The sequence below is a fragment of the Leptonychotes weddellii genome, chromosome 10 (genome assembly GCF_054177405.1).
Source record: "Leptonychotes weddellii isolate Sample4059 chromosome 10, ASM5417740v2, whole genome shotgun sequence".
In the NCBI taxonomy this organism is placed as follows: Eukaryota; Metazoa; Chordata; class Mammalia; order Carnivora; family Phocidae; genus Leptonychotes; species Leptonychotes weddellii.
Window position 1 is genome coordinate 70,085,373 of NC_138378.1, and position 20,000 is coordinate 70,105,372.

The window sequence follows — 20,000 nt, forward strand, 5'->3', positions numbered from 1 at the left end:
GGGTGCCTGGGTGGCTCAGTCGTTAAGCGCCTGCCTTCGGCTCAGGTCATGATCCCAGCGTCCTGGGATCGAGCCCCGCATCGGGCTCCCTGCTCGGCGGGAAGCCTGCTTCTCCCTCTTTCACTCCCCCTGCTTGTGTTCCTCTCTCGCTGTGTCTCTCTCTGTCAAATAAATAAATAAAATCTTTAAAAAAAAAAAAAGAAGAAGTATACTGCCTGACCCAAAAAATTGTAATGTGACTGCAATATTTCATTGGTTTTTAAAACTGGGCAATTTTAGCAGCTAAATTTGAATAATAAAAAAATCTGTTTTTCTTTTACATACTGCATTTCATCAGTGCTAAGATATGCATCTTTTTATATTTTAACTTCTCTGAAATCAAGATCCTACTTATAATAGTATGTTAGAGTTTGACAATGTTTGTTCTTTCTTAGTCGTTCGTAAAATAATAGTATGTCTAGTAACTAATGGCATTAGATTAGAGGAAATTTGATAATTTAATGTGGCTGTATAGACTTAAAGTCATAATGTTGCTCATTTGAGTGGCTAATACATATGATGACCTTTATATATCTTACACATATCCCTCTTAAACTTTATAACCCATGAGGTAAGTGGTTAAATTCTATTTAATATATGGGAAAACTGGAGTTTACAGAGATGCCTAAGATCACTTAATAAGTGTTAAAGTTTGAATTCAAAACCAACCTTTTCTGACTCCAAAGTCTGTGCTTCTAAGCTATATACTCACAATATCTCTTCATTTTATACCGTAATAGCACTAAAGATAATCAGCCCAGATGTAAAGTAATCAACTTTACTGAAGGGCAATTTAGCAATGTACATCAAGTCCCTTAAAAATGTTTATCTCATTAGATTCTACCTCCAGGAATTATTTCCCCTAGGATAATCAGAATTGTATACAAGAATTTATATATGAAGATTTTTTTTTTTTTAAAGAGAGAGAGAGAGTGGGGTGGGGATGAAGGTGCCAGTGGCAGAGGGAGAGGGAGAGAATTAAGCAGACTCCATGCCCAGTGCAGAGCCCAATGTGGGGCTCAATCTCATGACCCTGAGATCATGACCTGAGCCTAGTCAAGAGTCAGACGCTTAACTGACTGAGCCACCCCGGCACCCCTATACAAAGATGTTTATAAAACATTGTTAATGATAGTGAAAAATTACAAACAACCTAAATACCCAATAATATAAGACAAGTTAAATAAAGTATGATGCATCTGTATTAATAGAATGCTAGGTGAACAGTTTAAAAGATTATGTTTAAAAATATTTTAAAAATATTTACATGAGAATATTCTCACAATAGAATATTAAGTTTAAAAAGCATGATTCTACAGTGATTATCTCTGGGTGCCAGGATTGCTAATTATCTTTATTTTGTTTTTTATTTTTAAATCATTCTTTTTTATTGAGCTATAATTGACATATTAGTTTCAGGTATATAATAATTATTTGATGTTTGTGTACATTGTGAAATGATCACCACAGTAAGCCTAGTTAACGTCCATCACCATACGTAGTTACAAAAATTTTTCTTGTGACCAGAACATTGAAGATCTACTGCCTTAACAACTTTCATATATGTAATACAGTATTACTAACTATAGTCACCATGCCATACATGATATCCCCATAGCTTATTTATTTTATAACTGAAATTGTGTACCTCTTGATCCCCTTCACCCATTTTGTCCACATCCTACTCCCAGCCTCTGGCAACTACCAGTCAGTCTCTGTATTTGTGAGCTTGGTTTTTGGGTTTTGAGGGGGTTCTGTTTTGTTTTTAGATTCCACATACAAGCAAGATCATATGGTATTCCTTTGTCTGTCTTACTTATTTCACCTAGTGTAACGCCTTCAAGATCCATGCATGTTGTCACAAAAGCAAGATTTCATTCTCTTTTTATGGCTGAATAATATGCCCCTGAGTGTATATGTACGTGTGTGTGTGTGTGTGTGTGTGTGTGTATCACAGTTTTTTTTATTCATCAGTGGGCATTTAGGTTGTTTCCATACCTTGGCTATTGTAAGTAATGCTGCAGTGGGGGCACCTGGGTGGCTCAGTCAGCTGGGTGCTCGACTCTTGGTTTTGGCTCATTTTGTGATCTCACGGGTTGTGGGATCAAGCCCTGTGTTGGGCTCCATACTCAGCAGAAAGTCTGCTTGGGGATTCTCTCCTGCTGCCCCTCCCCAACTTGAGCACCAGTGAGTGTGCACACACATGCGCGGTCTCTCTCTCTCAGATAAATAAATCTTTAAAAATAATAATAATAGGGGCACCTGGGTGGCTCAGTCGGTTAAGCAACTGCCTTCAGCTCAGGTCAGGATCCCAGGGTCCTGGGGTCGAGCCCCGAGTCGGGCTCCCTGCTCGGCTGGGAGCCTGCTTCTCCCTCTCCCTCTGCCTGCCGCTCACCCTACTTGTGCTCCCTCTCTCAAATGAATAAATAAAATCTTTAAAAATAATAATAATAATGCCACAGGGAACATGGGGGTGCATACATCTTTTTGAGTTAGTTTTTTGCATTCTTCGGCTAAATACCCAAAAGTAGAATTTCTGGATCATATGGTAGTTATATTTTTAATTTTTAAAAAGATTTTATTTATTTATTTATTTGACAGAGAGAGAGATATAGTGAGAGAGGGAACACAAGCAGGGGGAGTGGGAGAGGAAGAAGCAGGCTTCCCGCGGAGCAGGGAGCCCGATGTGGGGCTTGATCCCAGGACTTTGGGATCATGACGTGAGCCGAAGGCAGACGCCTAACGACTGAGCCACCCAGGTGCCCCTATTTTTAGTTTTTTTGAGGAACCTCCATCCTGTTTTCCACAGTGGCTGCGTCAATTTACATTCCTACCAACAGTGCACAAGGGTTCCCTTTCCTCCAGATCCTCACCAACATTTGTTATTCCTTGTCTTTTTGATAATAGCCATTCTAACAGGTGTGAGGTAATAATTCCTTATGGTTTTAATTTGCATTTCCTTGATAATTAGTGATGTTAAGCATCTTTTCATGTACCTGTGGCCATTTGTATGTCTTTTTGGGGAAAATGTCTATTCAAATCTTCTGCCTGTTTTTTAACTGGATTGCTATTGAGTTGTGTGAGTTCTTTATATATTTTAGTTATTAACCCCTTCTCAGATACATGATTTGCAAATATTTTCTCCCATTCAGTAGATTGCCTTTTCATTTTGTGGATGGTTTCCTTCACTCTGCAGAAACTTTTTAGTTTGATGTAGTCCCACTTCTTTATTTTTGCCTTTGTTGCCTTTGCTTTTGATATCAAATCCAAAAAAATCATCACCAAGACCATTGTTAAGGAGCTTACCACCTGTGTTTTCTTCTAGGAGTTTTATGGTTTCAGATTTTATGTTCAAGTCTTTAATTCATTTTGAGTTGATTCTTGTATATAGTGTAAGATAGGCATCCAGTTTCATTCTTTTGCATGTGGCTGCCCAGTTTTCCCAACACCATTTATTGAAGAGACTGTCCGTTCCTTATTGTATATTTTTTGCTCCTTTGTTGTAAATTAATTGACCATATATGCTTGGGTTTATTTCTGTGCTCTCTATTTTGTTCTTTTGATCTATGTGTCTGTCTTTATGCCAGTACCATACTGTTTTGATTACTATAGCTTTGTGATATAGTTTGAAATCAGGGAACATGATGCCTCTGATTATTTTTCCTTTTCTTTTTACTTATGTGTATTTTTTTAATTTTTATAATAAATATGAATTGCATTTATAATCAGAAAAAAGTTTGTTTCTGTGTGCTCTTAAGACCAAAGCAGTCTTTCCCTCTCTATGTAGCTAACTCGAATCCCTAAAGGTCTGTAGACTCACAGAATTTAGAACCAGTAGGACTTTTTTTTTAAGATTTTATTTATTTGAGAGAGAGAGAGCATGAGTGGTGGTAGTAGGGGGAGGGCAAAGGGAGAAGGAGAAGCAGACTCCCCGCTGAACAAGGAGCCCAATGCGGGGCTTGATCCCAGGACCCTGGGATCATGACCTGAGCCGAAGGCAGATGCTTAACTGACCGAGCCACCCAGGTGCCCCTAGAGCCAGTAGGATCTTAAAGATGATATACTCTAATCACCAATTTTAGAGCTAGTGGGATTTTAAAAATGATCTCCCCTCATTTCAAATATGAGGCAATTGAGAGGATTTTAAAAACAAAATAATAGTTAACATTTATCTAGTGCTCAGTACATTACTCTGTATCACTTAATCTTTATCCTTGTGAGAGTTGATCTGTTTTTATCCCCATTTTATAGATGAGGAAACTGAGGCTTAGAGGGATTGAGTAACTGTTCCACAATTAGGTGATGTATCTAGTATTTGAACCAAGGTCTTTCTTTCTCCAAGGTTCTTATGTGTCGTGTAATGGAATACAGTATAGCTTTCTAAGTGACCGTTCAATGTTACATTGCTTATTATTAGTGGAAGAAGGATTAATAGCCTGATGTCTTCACTGCAAATTCAGTGTTCATTTAACTAATCTGGTCTGTTTTAGAGAAAGTGTTGATTTGTAACCAGTTTAAACGCAATGCCCAGTTCTACTCTATTATATCCTATTAACATGACGAAAAATCTATCATTATCACTTATACATTTCAATTATATCTTTTAAGTGAAGAATTTTTGTTTAATCCTCTTAAAACCTTGGGTGATGAAAATGTTCTGGAATTAGATAGTGTTGATGGTTCACAACCTTGTGAATATAGTAAAAACCACTGAACTGTATACTTTAAAAAAATCTTTCCTTGCTTAAGATTGCAGGAGTTTAAAAATAGTTATATTAAAACATAAAAATCTCAATGAAACCTAAAAATGATGTAATAATTTTTTTAAGTTTCACTTTATACCGAAAACTATGTTTACTGTTTATTACCTCTTCCTTGACCATGAATGCTACTTACAGTTGAGCCAAAACTATACAATAATAGGGAAGTAAAAGAAATTAAATATCAGAGTAATAGTAATAGCTGTCTAAAGCCAGAAGTTGGCTACTTTTTGGAAGGAAAAAGGAATTTGAACTATAAACATTATGGATATTTGTGCTTTGAATTAATGTATCATTTAAGAACGCATTTCCATTGCTGGTCATTACCTGTTGTTATCCAAAAATATATTGTAAGATTACAAATTAATCCAAGAAAATACTCTTCCAATTCTGATGTGGTTAATTGTTTTGTTGTAAGGTAAGTGAGCATTGGTGAAAACTAGTTTTATTTTTTTTAAACAAAATATGATAGTTTTGAATTTTCTATAAATGTTAATTGTCAAGGATTTAAAGGATTATTGCCACAGATGTTTAATATCTTTCAACATACCAATTTGGAAGACACCTTGTTATCAGTCCTATAAAACTATAAGAAATAAAATTTTTTTAAATGTCTTTCCCAAGTTAGACTGTGATTAGCAAATATAAAGAATGTATATAATATACATATGGACATTGTACTTTATGGGAATATGTTCTAATACAAATGGAAATTAAATGTAATCCAGTTTTAGGCAGCAAAGATATATTTCCTGTGTGTCAAGACTTTCTACAGTTTCTAGTCAACATTAATATTTTCTTTAAGTACTCTCATAAAACTACAGTCTTATTCCTGATCTCTGTTATTTTGACAGATAATAAAACCATTGATTAATTTATAAATATAGAGTATGTGGGGGTTTTTTTGAGTTCCTAATTCTGTATTTTTGCTTTTAAGCATCGAATGTTATCAAGACAAGAAGAACTTAAGGAAAGAGCAAGAGTTCTGCTTGAGCAAGCAAGAAGAGATGCAGCTTTAAAGGCAGGGAGTAAGCAGAATACCAGTGCAGCCACACCACTCTGCAACAGGCAGCTAAGTGATGTAAGGAACATTGGTTAAAAAGCCATAAATTGTTCATTGCAATCATGGGGGTGAGGAGAGTAATTTATTTATACTTTTGCTAAGCCATTTTTTTAAAGTTTTTAATTTCAGTTAGTTAATGTATAGTGTTATATTAGTTTAGGTGTATGATATAGTGGTTCAACAATTCTGTACGTCACCCGGTACTCACCACAATGTGTGCCCTCCTTAATCCCCATCACCTATTTCACCCATCCCCCCACCCACCTCCCCTCTGGAAACCGTCAGTTTGTTCTTGCTAAATCATTTTTCCAGAGACTTTGTATATGGGGGGGTAACTTGGTACATTTATTGAGCTAATAAATTCATACATGGAAGAACATGTTGCAATTATTCCTATACAGCAGTGTTAGCTATGAGGAAAAGTAAGATTTTGGAATATAATTTCTACATACACATGAATAATCTATTTTTCTTAATTTACATCTTATAATTTTATTATACTTTGTTTAAGATTGTATTTTAGCTATGGAAGTTAATTTTGTTGGAAATATTAGAATATAATAATGATGCCTACCATTTATTGAATAGCTACCATTTAATGCAGGCTCTATAATGGATGTTTTATATAATTTTTATTTTACTTAACCCCATGAAATAGATGTTCAACTACTTTCCAGATAACAAAACTGAGGCTGATAGGTAAGGTAATTTGTACAAAGTTGCAGAGTTAGTAAATGATGAATCCAGGATTTGAACTTGAGCTTTCTCAGACTGTAGAATCAGTGCTCTTTTCTATCATATACTGCCATCCCTATATTAAACCACATTTTTAGAGGTGCCTGGGTGGCTCAGTCAGTTAAGCATCTGCCTTTGGCTCAGGTCATGATCCCAGGGTCCAGGGATTGAGCCCCACATCAGGCTCCCTGCTCAGCTGGGAACCTGCTTCTCCCTCTCCCTCTGCCTGCCGCTCACCCTGTTTGTGCTCTCTCCCTCTCTTTCTCTCTGTCAAAATAAATAAATAAAATCTTTAAAAATAAATAAAAATAAAAAATAAAAAAATAAACCACATTTTTATACATATTTTTGTGTAGTGCTTCACAAATAATAATGAATATATGATAATAGAAGCCCTTAAATTTAAGAAGACAGGAAACTATTCAGGAATCTGAAAACTATGACATCCTGCCTTACCACCAAACTCACATATACAAAACTACATGCTCTTTTATTTTTTAATTAAGATTTTATTTTTTTCAGAGCAGTTTTAGGTTCACAGCAGAATTGAGGGGAAGGTACAGAGATTTCCTGTATACACCTTGTACCTACACATGCATGGCCTCTCCTCTTAATGACATCCCACACCAGAGTAATACATTTGTTAGAACTGATAAACCTACATTGACACATCATAATCCCCCAAAGTCCATAGCTTACATTATGGTTCCCCTCTTGGTGTTTTACATCCTATGAGTTTGGACAAATGTGTAATGAAATGTATCCATCATTATGGATTTTCTAAGAATTTTCTATTGTACCTGTTCATCCCTTCCACCACTCCCAAGCCCTGCAACCTAATTTTACTGTATCTGTGATTTTGCCTTTTTCAAAATGTCATATAGTTGGAATCATCCAGATTGGCTTCCTTCCCCTAGTAATATGCATTTAAGGTTCTTCCATGTTTTTCACAGCTAGAAAGATCATTTCTTTTTAGTACTGGATAATATCCCATTGTCTGGATGTACCACAGTTTATCCATTCACCTACTAAAGGACATCTTGTTTGCTTCCAGGTTTTGGCATTTTATGAATAAGGGGCTATAATCATCCAAGTGCAGGTTTTTGTGTGGACATAAGTTTTTAACTCCTTTGGGTAATTACCAGGGAGCATGATTGCTAGATCTTATTGTAAGTATGTTTGCTTTTATTAGAAATTGCTAAACTATCTTCCAAAATCGCTGTCCCATCTTGCATTCCCACCAGTAGTGTGTGAGAATTCTTGTGGTGTTACACATCTTCATCAACGTTGAGTGTTGTCAGTGTTCCAGACTTTGGCCATTCTAATAGGTGTTTGGTGGTATCTCGTTTTAATTTACATTTCCCTAATGACAAATGATGTGGAGCATCTTTTCATATGCATATTTGCAATCTGTAGATCTTCCTTTGGAGAGGTGTCTGTAGGGGCCATTGGCCCCTTTTTAAATAAGGTTGGTGTTTTTCGTTTTTTACGATTTTATTTATTTGAGAGAGAGAGAGATAGTAAGAGAGAGAGCACTAGTGGGGAGGGGGGAGCGGGGAGAGGGAGAAACAGACTCCCTGCTGAGCAGGGAGCCCGATGTGGGACTCCATCCCAGGACCCCGGGATCATGACCTGAGCCAAAGGCAGATGCTTAACTGACTGAGCCACCCAGGCACCCCGGTTGGTGGTTTTTTTATTTTGAGTTTCAGTAGTTCTTTATGTATTTTGGCTATAGTCTTTTATCAAATCTCTCTGTTGCAAATTGAGTGTTAGTACTGATGAACATAGAATATCTCTTCATTTATTTAGTTATTCTTTGATTTCCTTATATTCCTCATACAGATACATATTTTGTTAGATTTCACTAATGCGAATATTTTGTTCTTAATTTCAAATTCCATTTGTTCACTGCTGGTATATAGGAAATCAATTGTCTTTTGTATATTAACCTTGTATCCTACAGCCTTGCTATAATTGCTTATTAGTTCCAAGAGATTCTTTTTTTCCCCAGTTCTTTCACATTTTCTACATAGGTGATCATGTCGTCTGTGATCAGACACTTTTATTTCTTCCTTTCCATGCCTATATTTAAACATTCCTTTCAGATACGAGCTTAATAACCTCTGACCTTGAGCAGTGTTTTTCACACTTCAAGTCTTTACACAATAATATGATATAAAATCAGTTTAATGGGCTGCAGTAATTATCTTAATGAAAAAGAATAGAATGGAATAAAAATCTCAGAATTCATCATGTATAGTAAGAATAGTATTTTTGTCTGACACTTCCTTTAGTTATGTGGATATATGTGCTTACTCAATCTTGATATAAAACATACTTTTAAGAAAACAAAAAAAAAACCATATTTTTAAACTGTAGGTCATGATAAAAATGAGAAACCCAAATCTCGTGGGCCATCTTTGAAAAAGTTTTGTAGCCTCTATGCCAACTCTTTCAGTGCCTAGCCATCTGTTATATCATCGATTTGTTGGTCACTTGTCAGATATTTATTGAATGTCTGAACTGAGTATATTCATAGTGACAGAAAAGGCTAAGCTTCTTCCATCATGGAGTTTACATTATGGTGGGAAGAGACAGATAAATAACTAGAGTGTGAAAACTGTATGGCACAGTAGAGGATAATTTAAATATGTGAGGGCTTGAGTGATTTGAGGAGGGGACATTTGAACTAAGATTTGATGGGTGAAAAGGATCCAGTCAAGTGAAGAACCACAGAAAGAATTATCTCTTTAAAAAGAAAGTTATTGCACGGCGGCAGCTCCAGAGCAGAGTACGAACTGCGGCGGCCGGAGTCATGGCAGGGCAGGCGTTTAGAAAGTTTCTTCCCCTCTTTGACCGAGTTTTAGTTGGAAGGAGTGCAGCTGAAACTGTAACCATAGGAGGTATTATGCTTCCAGAAAAATCTCAAGAAAAAGTGTCGCAAGCAACAGTAGTAGCTGTTGGATCAAGCTCTAAAGGAAAGGGTGGAGAGATTCAACCAGTTAGTTCAGTTAGTGTGAAAGTTGGAGATAAAGTTCTTCTCCCAGAATATGGAGCCACCAAAGTAGTTCTAGATGATAAGGATTATTTCTTATTTAGAGATGGTGACATTATCGGAAAGTATGTGGACTGAAATCATTATTAAAATGGCATGGAAGTGAAGCTGCCCATTCCAGTGAAGTTGTGAAATCTTTCATCATGTAAATAATTTTCATGTCTCTCTTTTATAATAAACTAATGGTATCCAAAAAAAATAAAAAAGGAAAAGAAAAAAAGTGGGGCGCCTGGGTGGCTCAGTCGTTAAGCGTGGGATTGAGCCCCATGTTGGGCTCCCTGCTCGGCGGGAAGCCTGCTTCTCCCTCTCCCACTCGCCCCTGCTGTGTGCCCTCTCTCACTGTGTCTCTCTCTGTCAAATAAATAAATAAAATCTTAAAAAAAAAATATTTGTTGAAAGTTTGAACCAAATGAAAAACTAAACACCACCTTTTTAAAAAGTCCGGGTACTTGAATTCTAAGCCTCATTTGTCACTGTCTGCGACTCCTGGTCAATTTAAACATTCTTTCCTAATTCATTTTCATAATCTCTACAAAAGATAAAAGAATAGTATCTATTTCTACTTCACAAGGATGTCAGAAAAATAAGGGAGAAGGAAATATAATACAATGCTTTAAAAACAAAATCTCTGAAATCAAAATGTCTAGGTGCAATTCTTGGCTTTGTTACCTATTAGGTGTGTGACCATGGGCAATTCATTAATTTGTCAGTTTTCTCAACTGTAAAATAGGGGTGATAATACTTAACTCATACAATAATTATGGAGAGTAAATGAAGAAAATCCATGTTAAATCACTTAGAATCCTGCTTGATAAGCAGTAAGTGCTCAATAAACATTCAATGATAATTACTTACATATGTAAAATTCACACATAGGTAAAGTAACTGGTTTTAAAAATCTACTTGGCAGATAGATCATTTAAATCTCAAGTATTCTGAATTTAAAATCAATACACTGGAACAAGATAGAGCTATATACATTCTCCATAATTTTTAGAGCCTAAAATAATTAGGAAACAAAGTTTATCACAAATAAAATACAGCATCAACAAAATAACTTTTTTTTTAAGAGAGGGAGAGAGAGAATCTTCAGCAGGCTCCACACCCAGCACTGAGCCCAACACTGGGCTCGATCTCACGACCCTGAGATTGTGACCTAAGATGAAATCAAGAGTCTGACACTTAACCAACTGAACCACCCAGGCGTCCCCAAAATAACTTTCTTTTTATTTATTTTTAAAGATTTTATTTATTTATTTGACACAGAGAGACACAGAGAGAGAGGGAACACAAGCAGAGGGAGAGGGAGAGGCAGAGGGAGAAGCAGGCTTCCCACCGAGCAGGGAGCCCGATGTGGGGCTCGGTCCCAGGACTCTGGGATCATGACCTAAGCCGAAGGCAGACGCTTAACGACTGAGCCACCCAGGCACCCCTCAACAAATATTTTATTGGTCATCCCTTCTGTTTAAGGCACTCTGTACTTTTTAAATAAAACTTAAACTTTTATCTAAATTATATTAGTGTGAATTCAACATCAGAAGTTACTTACTAAAACATCTCTCTTTCTAAGATTTTATTTTTACGTAATATCTACACCCAACGTGGGGTTCAGACTCAAAACCCTGGGATCAAGAGTCACATGCTCTACTGACTGAGCCAGACAGGTGCCCCAAAACATCTCTTATTCTATGTTGTGACATCTTACCATATCTGTAAAATATGTAACTTGGATTTTAAGAAACATGATGGCGGTGACATTTTATTGATGACTCTTTTATACCGCTGGTTGCATGTAACTTGCCACACTTTTCTGGAAAGCAGTTAGACTTCATCAAGAAATGTTCATTCCCCTTTACCCAGTAATTCTATTAACAAAGATCTGTATGCAGGTTTTCATCAAAATGTTATTTGTCAAAATGTTATTTGTAATAGCAAAAACTACAAAATGGTAATTGTGCAAAATAGAGGAATGAGCAAATAAATTATATCATAAATGTTATGTAGCCATTAAAACTTATCTATACAATGATGTCTTGAAAGAATATTGAAAGGACATAGGAGAATGTTCACAATGTCCTTTTGTATAAAAAGAAGGATATAAAATATATATGGCATATAAACTCCATTTTGAAATGATAGAGACTGTTTTTTTTTTTAATACATTGAAAAAGACAGAGAGGAAAATCATCAATATAGTAGCAATATTTATCTCTAAGTGGTGGTATAACAAATGGCTTTTATGGGGTTTTTTCCCTTTATTCATTCTGTTTTAAAAATATGACATGTTAAGATAAATATTTTAAACTAGGGAAATTTTTGGTATCCAAAATAAATATTTTTAGCACGTTGTTTTCTTAGTGTACCCAAAAAAACTTGACTTCAGTCTCTCTAAGATAACATGTGTATGTGTGTGTGTTAAGGAGAGAGACGTGGTAAGAACTCTTCACTTCTACAGTTGATGATACTAGCTTGTGCCTAGGTGTGGAATAAATGGCATATTTAATAATAGCAGTCCTATTCACACTGAGAAGACATGAAATTCTCAATGACTACTGTTTGTAATTGATGAGTAATAATCATGGTATCTCGGGTGCCTGGGTGGCTCAGTCGTTAAGCGTCTGCCTTCGGCTCAGGTCATGATCCCAGGGTCCTGGGATCAAGCCCCGCATTGGGCTCCCTGCTCGGCGGGAAGCCTGTTTTCCCTCTCTCACTCCCCCTGTTTGTGTTCCCTCTCTCGCTGTCTCTCTTGCTGTCAAATAAATAAATAAAATCTTTAAAAAATAAAAATAAAAAAATAATCATGGTATCTCATAAAATATCTCGTTGTTTCTTGGACTGCCACCAATGTGACTTGGGTTGGTCTCGTATTCATTTATTGTTATAGTTGTTTTTCCCAGAAAGAGCAGCTCCATGCTGCATGGCTAGCTGGTCACTTTGTTGCATTTGTTTCCCACTTACCCAAAGTTGTATCCTACTGCAAATGAAACCATGCTTTAAACAGTCCCAAAGATACTTTCTTTACCCTTCCTCTTTCAGGTTATCTTTTGCTGCATAAAAAAAATCACTTTACTGGCATGAAACAGCCATTGGTTATGCTCACAGATTCTGTGATCTAGGCATTAGGATAGGATACTGTGGGAATGGCTTATTTCTGTTCCACGACGTCTGGGACTGGGTTTTGGCCAGGACCTCTGCTAGACCATCATTTGGAATACCTACACATAGCCTCTCCATATGGTCCCTCCACTTGGGCTAGTTTGGGCTTCCTCACAGCATGGTGGCTGAGTCTATGAGCAAATGTCCCAAGAGAGTAAAGGAGACATGTATGGCATTCTTATGATCTAGCTTTAAAAGTCATGTTGCATCACTTTGCTATACTGGTGGCCTAAGCAGACAGAAAGCTCCAGCCAGGTTTAAGGAGCAGAGACATAGACCCCACACCACTGAATGAGAGGTGTAGGAAGAGCATGTGGCATAGGAGATACTGTTGCAACCACTTCTCCGTCATAGTTTAAACTCCGTTAGGGGTGCCTGGGTGGCTCAGTCAATTAAGGATCCGACTCTTGATTTCAGCTCAGGTCATGATCTCAGGGTCATGAGATTGAGCCCAGCATTGGACTCCTCTCTCCCTTTCCCTCTCCAACCCCTCCCCCCAAAATAAAATAAAATAAAATAAAAAATAAACTCAGTTTTAAAACTTTCTTGTGCATTCTACTGTAGCTTATTTTTCAGATAAGTCAAGCCCTGTATAGATGTGTTAATGAAGAGCATCAGTTTAATGAACTAAATGTTATAATCTATGACTGTTGTTCTAGTTTTGACACTTGATATTCTGTGGGGTTTATAGCTTATATTAATGAAATGATGTAAGAAGGAGAATATAAAATGGCAGATCAGTTCAGTTGCACAAATACAGAAGTTAGACCTTCCTGTTGCTTTTTAAATTTTCAGTTTAGTATGCAGTTTGATATCAGGTTGATATTTTTTCCAAGGACATTGATAGTTTTCTTAATTTGATCATCTTTTTTTTTTTTAAGATTTTATTTATTTGACAGAGAGAGACACAATGAGAGAGGGAACACAAGCAGGGGGAGTGGGAGAGGGAGAAGCAGGCTTCCCACTGAGCCTAACGCAGGGCTTGATTCCAGGACCCCAGGATCATGACCTGAGCTGAAGGCAGACGCTTAACGACTGAGCCACCCAGGCACCCCAAACCCACTCATTTCTGATAGCTCTTGTACGTACAGATTAGAATTATTTAGCAATACTATCCATATTTTGGAAAACTAGTATAGCCAACTTGGGACACAAAAGGAAAAGGGAAAATGCCCAATTTCATCTCTGGAGCAATTGAATGTGAATTAAGTGATACTAAAACTGGAAAATGCTTAATTTCTCTAAATCTGTTTTTCCATTTATAAAATGGAAGCAAAATTCTTTTTTTTCATTGTGTGACATTCAAATTAATAGGTGTCCACGGTGAAGGGAGTAAGGGAACCATGACTAATGCCATTCCCACTTCAGTGTCAGCATCTCTTTCACTCTGAAGAGATCAAAAGACTTCTGGTAACTAAAAAGAAGGTCTAACTGAAAAAAAAAAAAAAAGCTGGCATCTAATTTAGTGAACTGATTGCTACTATTTTCACTTGTTTATGCACTTTAATTTGTGCCTTAATTTACAGTGCTCTTATTTTAAATTTTATTGTAAATTATCTTACCCATCATAATGTAGGCTACTGTACTCAAAGTCAAGTTGCTGGAGGGGAGAGAGATACCTGCTGCTACCCACTGCTTTTTGTGTTCTTAGTTTACCTGAGAATTTCCATGAGTTTAAAAAAGAAAAATTGGTACCCAGGAGTGACCTTAAGTATTGAATAAATGAGACATTGACCTTAAATCTTTAAGAGTTCACTGAAGAGCTTACTGTTCCATACTCAGGATTGACTCCATGCTGATTTAGGACTTTGTCAGCAAATTCTATCTTTTCTCCTTCTGAACTCTGCTTCTTTTTTCTTTTTTTTTTTGAGAGAAAGAGAGCATGAGCAAGTGGGGGGAGGGAGAGAGAATCTTAAACAGGCTCCAGACCCAGCACCGAGCCCAACGTGGGGCTTGATCTCATGACCCTGAGATCATGACCTGAGCTGAAATCAAGAGTTAGATGCTTAACCGACTGAGCCACCCAGGTGCCCCTCAACTCATTTCTATAAAATTAACCTAGGACCCTCTGATGCACACCAAGAAGAATGAGAAGAGCTATTTTAATAATTGATGTTGGAGTACTTGAGGCATATAGTGCATGGGACAGTGTCCATGTACTGAGTATAGGTTTACTTCCTTTTAAGACTTTTGTGTCTAGTTCTGGGCTGAGAGAAAGTGAGAATTTACAGAGGATTCAGAGAAATAAAGGATTGGAAGCAAATATCTACATATATGGAAAGACAGGCTTATAAAATATAAAGAAGAGAAAACCGGGAAATAGTGTAAGTACTAATTTGAGTATATGAAAGCTCAAAATCTTTCTGGTAACTACTTGCACTTACCAAGAGAATAAACTTCCCAACTTCGCAGCATGCCCTTATACCAAGGTCCTTGCAAATCCTGTTCCCTCCCTTTCTATCCTTATCTCTCTCCTCTCTCTCATTATTCACTCCACATTCGAGCTCTACTAAGTTGCTTACAGAGAGAATGTGGCATACTCTTCAATTCCTGCGTCAAGCATTGGCTGTTCTCTCTCTCTCTGAAATGCCCCTCTTTCCTTGTTAGTTTCCACTGAAATACCTCTTCTAGGAGTATCTGTGTCATGACTCCTAACAGTAAAGCTAATTCTCCTTCCTGTATCTTTTTCTAATATGCTGTACATATCTCTCCCATTGCATTTATCCCATACCGTTACCTAATTACACATCTTTCTCCCACTCAGCTGTGAGCTGTTCAAAGTACAAGAACCCGGTATTCCCATCACCAAGTTTTAAGTAAATGTTTATTCAATGAATAAATGAAGGGAATAATGACAGGCTATTTTTTCATATTTTCTCAGTGTCAACTAATAAAAACATGAGCTTAAACATGAAAAATTTGGGTTACTATAGGGAGTTTCTTGGTAGTAAAGGTTTGTAAACAAGGAAGATATCTGTCTGAAAGTCTTTAAAGCAGAATTGATTATCACTGAGCAGAAAAAGTTGAAGTGTCCGTTCCCATTTCTTGAGTCAGTTACAGAGATGACACTGGCCACCTTGGGACTTAAGGTTCCATGTATCATCCTTTTCTTCCTTTCTTGAATCCTACGTTGTGATACCTTTCTTTGTTGTTATGATGTGTACGCACCAAATCCATACACACACCTGTCCTTCCCATATGCTGGGACCTCTGATTAGAGTTCAGCTCCCAACTCTGCCTTGAAGTACACCACTCTACCAACATGCTCTCTTGTATAAATTAGTATAGCTTTAGGCTGGAGGGCTGGGAAGCAATTTCTAAGACACTGAAAACAACTCTTGGTAATATTATCTGATGGATCCTTATGTACAGACTCTACTTAAGTTATCCTCCAGAAGGATTCAAGCTGTAACTTATTTTAAATGGCAACTCACAAACACAGATATTATAAACCTTTTAATTTTTCTTAATTTTTGTCAAGACCCGTATTGCATGTTTTAATGAGAACTTGCTAAGCTAGCACATATTGCATTTAGATCTCTTTTAGTAGTTTATATGATTCATTTGTGTGTCTGTGCCTTTAGATGTTCATTTAACCTGTCTCAGGTGTTTCCTGAAATTATTTTTCTTATGGAAAACAGATTTCATTGCTCTGAATCACTGTAATTTGTGTTTTTTTGCTTCCTATTCTTATTCTGTGAAGATTTTCATATGTTACATTTTATTAGCGCAAATTTTAGGTATGATATTTGTTTTGTTCATAGTTTTCCACATACACTTTTTTAAAATAATTTTTTTCAAAGTACAACTCGAGTTTGACAAGTTCAACAGTCTAGCCATTATATAATCCAAAGGAGCCTCCTTCATTAAATAGTATATTTAAACACACACTCTGAGAAAAATATAATAGTTTTTTTCAAGAAAAAAAAATTCCTTTTTATTATTTTTCATTACTCATTTTCTCCAAACACTCTCTTCCTAAGAAATGCACAAAAAGACTTTAACAATCTATTTCAGACTCTTTTGCTTATTACTTTGCATTAGAATATAATTGCTTTTTAAAAAAAAACCATTTAATAAATCCATTACTTTTAATAATGCTCATGTAATTATATAGATCACTGAAGGAGATGTTTGCAGTTACTTGCTAAAGTTTAGGATCAGTACACTCCAAGAATAAGGGATGAGAGTCCTGCTGCCCACAGTCCTTAAAATTGTCAGGATATTTGTGAAGCCCTTTGAACATATCAGAAGAATGATGCCATATAAGTTTAATTATTACTTTTATGTTTTTAAGAAAGAATAAAATCTATTTTATAAGTAGAAAGTCTAAAAAGAATTGGGGTAATTCTTTATAAATATGTTTGTTTTTAGTTTTTTCAGCTGTAAATTATATAGCATAAAAAAATGGTTTGCAGATACTTGTTGGTACCCAGAAGTTTTTTTTTTTAAAGAAAGATCAGAAAAGAATGAAAACATTATAAAACAGACTTAAAGTTTTTTCCTCAATTTTAATCTGCAAGGATAATGAGTGACTCATTATAGTCAGTTGGGGTAGGAGCCCATCCTCATGTAATAGGATCAAACTGCAAAATATTAGCAAGTCCTAGAAGGTTTGCAGTATCCATCTTTAAAAGTTTGCGGGAATATTTGAATCCTCTAAATAAAACTGTACATGGGAAAGGAATTTCAGTTTGGTCAGTCTTTAGTTAACTGTAAGGACCAGTAATAAAAAAAAAAATACAGTGACCTTTTTTTTTTTCCTGCTGGTCTTTGGTAATGAATCCAAGTCTTCTTTGGTGAGAACCGGAAGAATGTAAGCTGCTCTTCTGCAAATTAAACCTTTAACAGGTATTTTGTTGCTGGGAAGAGGTAGGACATCAACCTTGTACTTTTGATGTTAATTGGAAAATATTGATTTAAATGGGACTAGTCTGTCATGCTGATAATTGTAGCAGATTTGGATAAGATCACTAGATCTTTTCCAGATAATAAAATAAGCAGTTACCATCCCTTGGTAAAAAACACTAACCATCATTTTGTTAATTCCTGAAGATAGAAACTTTTTGCATAGTTTTTATGTTTATGTGTATCCTAAGTATGTACCATCATAAAAATACATATGACATAAGATTGTATTCTATGTTTATGAACACTGACTATGTTACAATGAAATGGCTAGCCTCTAGGAATTAAGCTTGAAAATTAAGGTCAGGCTAAAATTTTTATTTTTCCAAATTACACATGTTATCAATTCTATTACTAGGAAGAAGTAGGTTAACTTTGCATTTGTAATTTTAAAAGAAGAACATCAGATATTATAAAAAGAAATCTAAAACCTTTAATAGTATATGGAGTGAGAACTTTGTTTTATTTAGGGATTTTCATTCTCTATATAAACTGGAATGTCTATACCCAGGGCACTAAGATGAAAATGTATTCCTTATTTCTTACTCCAACACAATTGACAGAAGATTTAATGTACATAATCCGTTTCAGACCAGTAAGACACTTTAAATGTATAGCTAATCTTTTTTACAGTTGCATTTTATAGGAGAAGAATGCCAGTGTACTTCTATGTTCAGCATAAATGCCTCTGTACAAGGCAGTGGTTTTTATTCATTATGATTTAAATAATAGTTTATCTATTATGTCTAAATTTAAGTTGAAGTCTGCTACCTTAACAATGGCTACTAGACTTCTTAGAAAACATATTGTTAGCTTCCTAGCATATCTTCAAAGTGACACAAAACACCATCATTGTTAGGAGGGAAAAAAACTCAAGCATCTTTTCTATTATGTGGGCAAAACCCCCTAGCCTTAAAAGTCTTATTTATTTGAGATTGCTGTGAATTCATGAAGCTAAGGCTAGATGTCTTAGCATCAGGAACACTCCTTTTATGAGACTATTAATGGCCATAGACATTTTCCATGCGGCTGTTCAGTGCAGTGTTGAACATCCCAGGATGATATCACCATTACTAAGAGCTGTATTTTATATTGCCTATTCTGTTATTGCTCAGCATGCACGAGGGTAGAGTTAAATCTTTATTCATTTCATTTTTTAATGTTTCTTTTGTTCTCCTTATCATGTTCTGGCTTTCCCAAGGATATATGCCTTGAACGAAAAGTCACATGTGCATTACTAATTGTATGCTATTGTATTTACAGTTCCTAGTGGTGGCACTGTGAAGCTACTAATTCCTTTGCTTCACTTGATGTAAAATAATCTGAGTGTCTTTGATAGCAGTGAAACAGTATTAATTGTTTTGTACATTTTTTGGTCACTCTTCTTAGGTGGTCTTCATAATCTATTAGAACTTTAAGCCAGATTTTTGTAATGTCATGCCTCCAGCAGTGATTAAATTGGTAATTAATGAACAGTCTTTGGCAATGTAAACCACATCCCGTTAATTTTCCCTTTTGAGTTTTTAGAAGTTGTCTTCTGTGTCAGAAATCATTGCGCCACCTTGCTATGGCCCCTTGGCATGAAACCACAACGACTTGATTTTTGCAGCCATTAGTAGATCAGAGCAGTAATTTCACAGTATTTTGGTCAAGGTAATTATAATACCAAGAACTGAGTAGATTTGAAAATTCACGAAAGAAGTCCAGGAATACCAGGTGAGCTTCCTTGTGTTCACTGGAACGTTATGATTAGTTTAATTGGTCTTTGTTTGATTTTAGCCGCAGAAACTATTTGTGCCACAGCAGCGCAGTGACTTTATACTTGAGTGTTTCTGACCTTCTTTGACAGGGGTGGGTGCAAAAATGAGCCCTTTGAAATAGTCCCCTTCCCAAAAAGGGGTTAAACTGCATTTAAAAAATTAACTATAGAAAAGAAAGCTCTCTAATTAATTTCTTAATATCTTACTCTATTTTGTGAAATGCTTAGCAAGTTTATTTTTGCTGTATATTTAAAATATTTGTAACTTTGATGTTAATTTTTTTAACTATTAATCTTCCCTGCCTCTGAGAGTGTTGATGCACTGTTTTGGTGTTATGAAAGAACCTTGCAATGCCTTAATGAGAATGAAAGTGAAATGCGGCTTTCCTTTTTGTCACAAAGTAGATAAAAGTATTCCCATACTTGACTGATTGCTTATATGTGTATTAACCCTCGGTGATAACATTGTGCACATTAGAATTTAAAGAGTCACTTGCCTGTTGGCTTCTGAAAGGATTGTCTTGG

General features: G+C 36.0%; 1 protein-coding gene and 1 pseudogene across 5 annotated transcripts in view; both read left to right on the top strand.

Annotated features, from left to right (window-relative positions):
- Positions 1–20,000, top strand: part of EHBP1 (EH domain binding protein 1) — a 303,679-nt gene that overhangs the window by 210,230 nt on the left and 73,449 nt on the right. For all 5 annotated transcript variants that reach the window (XM_081832045.1, XM_081832042.1, XM_081832041.1 and 2 more), the window contains one exon: positions 5,737–5,880. In XM_081832045.1, coding sequence (XP_081688171.1) covers positions 5,737–5,880 — 144 coding nt within the window. The remainder of the gene's footprint in view (positions 1–5,736; positions 5,881–20,000) is intronic.
- Positions 5,892–13,335, top strand: LOC145723666 (10 kDa heat shock protein, mitochondrial pseudogene; annotated as a pseudogene).